General features: G+C 59.1%; 1 protein-coding gene across 1 annotated transcript; it reads right to left on the bottom strand.

Annotated features, from left to right (window-relative positions):
- Positions 1–1599: 1599 nt before the first annotated feature.
- Positions 1600–5920, bottom strand: ADIRF (adipogenesis regulatory factor). The gene is made up of 3 exons (XM_033209036.1): positions 3706–5920; positions 2035–2097; positions 1600–1820 (listed from the first exon to the last, which is right to left on the bottom strand). Exons 1-3 carry the CDS (start codon positions 3764–3766, stop codon positions 1714–1716), a joined length of 231 nt encoding a protein of 76 aa, XP_033064927.1. The 5' UTR covers positions 3767–5920; the 3' UTR covers positions 1600–1713.
- Positions 5921–7121: the final 1201 nt, after the last annotated feature.

Raw genomic sequence — 7121 nt, 5'->3', positions numbered from 1 at the left:
CTCTCTCCTTGGCTGCACCTCGGTCAGGTTAAGGCGCTCACTCACAAGGAGAACAGGTGAAAAGTCCCTTGGGATTCATTCCTGCGTCACATGGTAATGATGCACACCAGAAGGATGCCGGGCTCTGCCAGTCCAGCCCCACCAGCCTCCTGGAGTGGCCCGGAGGCCCGCTCTCCAGGCCCTGGGACCTGCTCCTGGAGGCGGGGGCTCCTGGAAGCGACCCCGACACTGCTCCAGGTATCTCTTCAAGGACTTTCCCACATTTTACAAAGAAACCTTTTGGGGACAGTCAGCAACAAGTAACCGATCGTGAAACTGTGGCAGCCCTGGGGTGAGGGTGAGAGACCCGTGCTCCGTGCCGGAGATCTCAGACTGAAGAAGGGAACGACCTCCTACGCAGACCTGCACTGCAGCACCTGGGCTGGCAGCCAGGTTGGGGACATCGTCCCCTGCTGGGAGACCAGAGAAGGCAGGGAGCGCGCCTTGAGTCCGCTGCCTGAATCTCCCCAGAACTGGAAAGCACCGCCTAGTCGGTACCTTTGAACTGAAACGAAAAGCCCACGGGCGCGCAGTCCGGAGAGGAGGCGATTGTGGGTGGAGGTAGTGCCAGGGTAAGGCCGTGGGGCGGGTGGACAAGAACCGCTAGGGGACCGCTGGGGCGTAACGGGCGCTGGGAAGAAGGGGCCGCAGCAGCCTGCGCCCCACGCCAGGCCCGGGCCTCAACCAGTGCCACGATGAGTCACCGACCGGCAGGGCATACTCCGTACGGGGGCCGCACGCATGAAGTGCCAGAGGATGTTGGGAACCCCAGTCCATCCGGGACCCGCCCAACAAAACCGTCCAGGGCCGGAGGTTACCGGTTTGTACCGAAGGGAAGCGGAGTGGAAGGGAGGGGGTCTCCTGCACTCGGGCGCGGGAGCGCACGTGCACGGCCCCCCACCCCCGTGCTTGGTTCTCACGTGCACGGCCCCGTGCCCCGAAGCCCCTCCCCGGGGAGTGTCGGGGCTGCACCTCGCCGGGTGGCAGCGCCCCACTCAACAAAGCGTCTCGCGGGCCCTGCTCCATGACTCACCGCTGGGTGGGACGGGCGCGCGGGCAACCCGCGGGCCCAGAGGGAGTAGCGAGGGCCGGAAGCCCGGCTCCCGACTCGGCTTCGCCCCCACGACCTCCGGCCGCCTGAAGTCCCGAGGGGCCGTGGCCCTGGGTCGTCTCCCCTGTTCCCATCCCCTAGTCCCAGCTGACAGAGAGAAGTTCCCGAGGCCCGCGCCCTTCCAGGGCTCCTTGCCCGGCCCAGAGCTGAGCCTTCCGAGGATCTGAGGACCGAGTCCAGTCCGGCTCTCAGGAAGGGCCGGGATCCTGGGGCAGGGAATAAGGGGCGGGGGCTGGCTCCTGAGTCGGGCGGGGGAGGGGCAATAACAGAGATGGGGGCTGAGCCTCTGGTCTGGGAGCGTCTGGAGGCAAGCGGCGGGATGGAAAACATTCCTGAGACAGTTGGCTTGGATTTCCGAATTTGGGAAACTAGGACTTCAGCTATGGTGGCTCTGCTCTTGGGATGGGAGGACTGGGCCCAGCTTGCGAGGAGTCGAAGTGAACACAGGCTAGGAACGTGAATTTTAATGAGGGGGCAGACCGAGGAGGTGGCGGATGCCCGGAGGTCAGGGCCAGGCTCTGCTGGATGGCGCCTGGAGGGAGGTCACCCAGGTCTCCCTGCTGTTATTTCAGGAGGCCGAATTTTTTCCCGATCCCAGAGAAAGTGTCAGAGGCCTGGCTAGCAGTCTTGTCGATGGTTTCCTGGGTGGTCTTGGCCAGCTGGTCCATGGCTGGGGAAGGGTGGGAGAGAGGGCAGGTCAGGCAGGGCCCCGGGAACCAGTGCACGTAGGTTTAGCCTGGCCCGGGTCTCCCGGGGGACCTGCCTGGGGCATTGTGCACAGAGGGCTCTGCAGAGGAGAGGATGTGCCTGGGCCCCGGGCCGGGGTGGGGCGGGGCAGTGGGAGGTGTGCTGGGGTTGCCCGCCTCCCTCCAGCCCCACCAGACCTTTCTGCCCCGCCTCTGTGGCCTGATCCACCACTTGCTGAGCTGCTGCTCCGGCCGCTGACACTGGAACAGAGAGATGTGGCTTTTAGCCCCTGTTGAGACACCACCGACCACAGGTGCCCCACCATTGCCATGCCCCTCATGTGTTCTCCAGAGTATTCGGTGGTACAGGTCCAAGGGATGGATGCCATGGAGATGAAGTCCCTGGCCCAGGGCCGGCCAGCCCAAGGGGCAGGATCCCTTTCCATGCCTCTGGGATGTTTTTGTTGATTTCTAACTCTGAGCTCCTCCTCTGTGGGGGAGGAGCTTCCCTTTCCATCTCCAGGGCTGCTGAGAAAATGTTGGACAGAGGAAGGCAGGCAGGGCAGGGCAGGGCAGGGCCAGACTGCAGCTAGCATCTGGACTGTTGGCTAATGCTGGGCATAGCCCAGAAGACCCCTGCCCCTTTTACAGCTTCTCGGCTAGAAGCCTGGCCCAGATGCCTGAATTCCCACCTTTCATGCACTTGGCCCTGGGGCTTGGACTTTTGCCAGGTTCTCACTGCCTCCTCCCTCCTGTGGCCTGCCCCGGAGGGCACACAAGCAAAGCCAGTGCCTCTGTGGACAGGCAGCTTAAGACATTAGGAGACAAGTGCAGGAAGGAGGCAAAACTTCCAAGGCCGGGCCATCTCCTCTGGACCACAGTTCCGCCTGCCTGGAATGGAGTCACCAGCCCCCCTGTGGGCTGACAGGTGGCTCCGGCCTGCAGAGCCGTAACTCGTCCCTGCTGCTGAACGGGAAAGGGCCTGCCTTATCCAGACCCCATCCTTCCCAGAGGGTTAGTCAGGCAAATGTGCTGAGAGGCCCCTGGGGACCTCCTCTCGATTTGCACTCAGCTCTCAAATGGAAAAGTGAAGCCCAGAAGGAAAGGAGCTGACACGGAGGCTTCCTTGGTAACATTTTAGTCTCAAGGGAAGAACTGTGGGCCTCCCCTGGGGCACTGGTGAAGGAAGGGGTTGGTTTGGATATTATCTCCTGACTGGGATATGGGCAGGACTGATAAGGAACTGTATGTAGTCCTGAGGAAGGCTGGGCTAGGCACAGGAAGAGCCCACCCAGTGAGCCAGTGGTCTCCTCACATCTCCCATGCCCCCACCGCAGCTGGGTCACCTCCAGAATAAGGAAGAGAGCTGGAGGTGGAGGAACTAAGGACCTCCTTTGCCAGATGGGGACTTAAAGGTAAGGCGACCACTACTTTTTGGGGTTGGGGATGGGATGGAAACAAAGCCCTTTGGGGTCTGGGGCAGCCTCTGGTGGCGGGCGCGGGTGGAGGTGGTGGCGGGCCGGCCCCGGTCCTGGTCCTGGTCCTGGTCCTGGACCTGGACCTTCACCCTTGCCTGAGGGCCTGGGTGGGGCCGCCCAGCGCCGACATGTCCTCCTCTGAGGGGCTCCCGCAGTACCCACAGCGCGGCTCCGGCTCCTCTGGAGCCTCTGTTCCGCTGCCTCCCTCCGGGCACCATCTCTCCGCGGACCGGGGTGGGTGTCCTGCCCGCCCCTGCATCTCAGTGGAGGACCAAGCCTTCCGAGCCAAGCTGCCGGTCCGCGACCTTGCCGACCGCGCAGACCCGCCGCTTCTGCCTGCGCGTTCACGCAGGTGCCCCTGCCTGGGCCCTAAGTCGCGCGCTGTACTCACCAGCTTCCTGGGCGGTCCCCTCCACCTGTTGCTTCAGGTCCTGCAAGCCCTTGCTGGCCATAGCTTCGGGGAATCTGTGGAGTCGTCAAGAGCAGCCGGAGCGACGTTGGATCCAGCCCAGAGTGGCGCTGCCAAGTGCCAGCTCCGGTTTTTAAGGCGCCCCAGAGCCGGCCTGCCCCGCGTAGGGGAGAGGACGCGGGGCGGTTCCCGTCATACAGGCTCCGGGGAGTGGCCAGGCCCTGCTCCAGAGTACGCAGGCCAGGGAGCACATCCTGGCCTAAGACGGGCCGCGGTGGGAAAGGGGAAGACCGAACCAGGGACGGAAGAGGGGTTCGGACAGGGGTCCAGAGAGGAGCTGGGGGCAGGAGAAGGGCGCACACCTCCTCCCAGCTCATCAGCCCCAGCCCTCCCTTTCTTACCTTGGGCGTGAGCACTGGGTCAGCTCCAGGACAGGAGCTCAGGGCTGGTGTTGACATTAATGACAGCAGCGGTCTTTTACTGAGCATTTGTCTTGTGCCAGGCGCTGCCTAACACTCTGCAGTCTCTTGTATAATCTTTACAACCACCTCCTGAAATGAGTATTTTTATTAATAGCATCAGTGTATAGGAGGAAACTGAGGCAGCGAGGTCAGCCTCACCCAAACTCACGTGGCAGGGACTTGGATCCTCGAATCTGCCTAGGTGCCTTGTCAACCCTAGGGCTCTGGCAATGTCAGAGCCCCCATCCCCAAACACCTGCAGGGTCACTGCTGACTGGCTCTCTGTCTGTAGCCACTGAAATCCAGTGGATGCAGACGGAGAGGGCCTAGTAAATCCTTCCCCTGAGAGGGCAAGACATAGGTGTGTGCACCTGCAGTCCATGCAACCCCAAGGGGGAGAGGGCAGTGTGCCTGTGCAGCCCAGGCAAGGAGACTGCCATCAGTCACCGAAGCCTGAGGAAGCTGGGCAGAAAGTATGGCTCAGGGAGGGCAGGAATAAGCTTGGGCCTTTCAGGTCACCTTTCCTGAGATGGGGCGGGCAAGGCTCTAGGGTACGACTTGTGACTGTTAGGAGGGGACTTAGGGACCTGGGCTAGAGTGGAGAAGGTCATCCCTGGGGGCAGCAAAATAGCCTGTGAGATACATTCCCCTGGCATACAAGGGGGAGCAGGTCAGGCCCCACCAAGCTGGGTGTACTCCCATTCCAGAGTCGGTCTTCAGGACCTGGAGACCAGTGCTCACCCACCCTGCCTCTCTGGGTCTCTCTAACGCTTCCTGTCTGGGGCTGTTTCTTGCACCTCTGCTGGCATCTCCCCTATTCTGGAACGCTGGGAAGCCCCTGCCACCCAGGCCTGGTCTGCTGGTACATACCCTGCTTCTAGTGGTGCAGGGTCAGCCCCTAGAGGGAGGTGTCTGGAAGTGCACCTGTACACACACACACACACGCACGCACGCACGCACGCGCTGGATATGGATTAATGGAGATGAAGTCAACCCTGGGCAAAGGGAAGAGGCAAGCCATGAGATTAGGTGGAGGAAAGGGGAGGGAGCGGGTCTCAGGCAAAACAGAGCGATAACAGTCCTCCCAGCCCCCGCCCCTCCTCAACCAGAGCCTGGCCTTGCCCTGGGAGTGGCCAGATCGATGCCTGGGGCACCCTGGGGAGCCCAGCTCAGCCCTGCCCTGCCTGGCCAGCCGCAGCCCTGCCAGCCCTCCTGAAATCCCACCCGTAGTGTCCAATAGCCAGGCACGCCTTTGAGCGCTCCAGTTTATCACAGGCTGCTGGTGCCACTGGGCTCCAGGTCCCATGGGCAATGAGCTGTGAGCTGGACAGGAAGGGAGTAGCCTCTGTGGGGAGAAACAGCCAGTCCCCAGCAGATGATGGTAGAGACAGCTCCGTGTGGCCTTAGTGGCAGGCACTGCAGTCAAACCTCTTGGGTTCATATACTCTTAGAGCAAGCCCCTCACCTCTCTGAGCCTCAGCGTCCCCATTACATCACAGCATCTCCCCAAAGTGTGTTTGTGAAGATTAAATGGGCTGAAGGGTGCCCAGCACTTGGCGGTGGACTTTGTAAGAAGGTCCAGGGCACTGGGGCTTCTCACACAAGGGCAGGCAGAAGGAGGGAGCACATTACCAAATTACCGTTCCCCCCCCCCCCCCCCCCGTTTGCTGTGGTGTCACTTTTTTTTTTCCGTTTTTTCTTTTTGGAGACGGAGTTTTGCTCTTGTCACCCAGGCTGGAGTGCAATGGCAGGATCTCGACTCACTGCAACCTCTTCCTTCCAAGTTCAAGCAGTTCTGCCTCAGCCTCCTGAGTAGCTGGGATTACAGGCATGCACCACCATGCTCTGTTGGGGCTCAGAAACCAATACCCCAATATATAGTGCTGTGACATTCTGAACTGAAGAAGCCTTAAGGTCTCTCCGACCAGGCTCCCCCAGGCCCCTCAACCCTTTGTCTCTTCCAAATCATACGGTGAAGTTGTTCTGTGAAGTCCCTCATCTGCCTAAAGGCTGGACCCACCAAAGAAGAAAACAATGACCCCTGGTCTCTTCCCAGAGTTTTCTCTGACTGAACTCATGTGACAGGGAGAAAGACTGAAGCCTGCTCACACACCTGGACAGGTTTTGCAAACCGTTGTCTGCTGTGTGAACCCCTGACTTTGTTCCAGGCCACTGTGTGTTTTTCAAACCCACTGAATTCCCCTGAAAATCATTTACTGGCCCCCTGAAATCACCTGCACTTCCCCATTGCATCTGTACCCCATTTCATGGTGGGGCAGTCACTCTGATTTCCCCCATGCATGCTAGTGAATGTGTATTCCATTTCTAATCTGCTTTTATGAGCTGACTTTTCAGTGAACCTTCAGAGGGTAAAGGGAAAGTTTTCCCTTGGCCCCTGCACCGCAATTGGTAAGGTCCAAAATGTTAAATGGAAAATTCCAGAAATAGCTGGTCGTGATGGCTCACGCCTGTAATCCCAGCACTTTGGGAAACCAAGGCGGATGGATAGCTTGAGGTCAGGAGTTTGAGACCAACCTGGCCAACATGGTGAAACCCCGTCTACTAAAAATACCAAAATTAGCCGGGCGAGGTGGTGCACACCTGTAGTCCCAGCTACTTGGGAGGCTGAGGCAGGAGAATCACTTGAACCCGGGAGGCGGAGGTTGCAGTGAGCAGAGATCACGCCACTATTCCAGCCTGGATGACAGAGTGAGATTCCATCTCAAAAAAAAAAAAAAGAAAGAAAAAGAAAATTCTAGAAATAAACAATTCATGTTTTAAATAACTTTCATTACAGTATATTGTTATAATTGTTCCATTTTCTTATCGGTTATTGTTAGTCTCTTACTGTGCCTAATGTATAAACTTCATCTTAGCGAGGCACATGTGTATGTGTAGGAAGACACATTATATGTAGCCTATCTTGGTACTATCTGG

The sequence above is a fragment of the Trachypithecus francoisi genome, unplaced genomic scaffold (assembly GCF_009764315.1).
Source record: "Trachypithecus francoisi isolate TF-2019V2 unplaced genomic scaffold, Tfra_2.0 Lachesis_group9, whole genome shotgun sequence".
In the NCBI taxonomy this organism is placed as follows: Eukaryota; Metazoa; Chordata; class Mammalia; order Primates; family Cercopithecidae; genus Trachypithecus; species Trachypithecus francoisi.
Note: the sequence above shows the minus strand (reverse complement) of the source record. Positions and strands in the feature narration are given on the sequence as shown.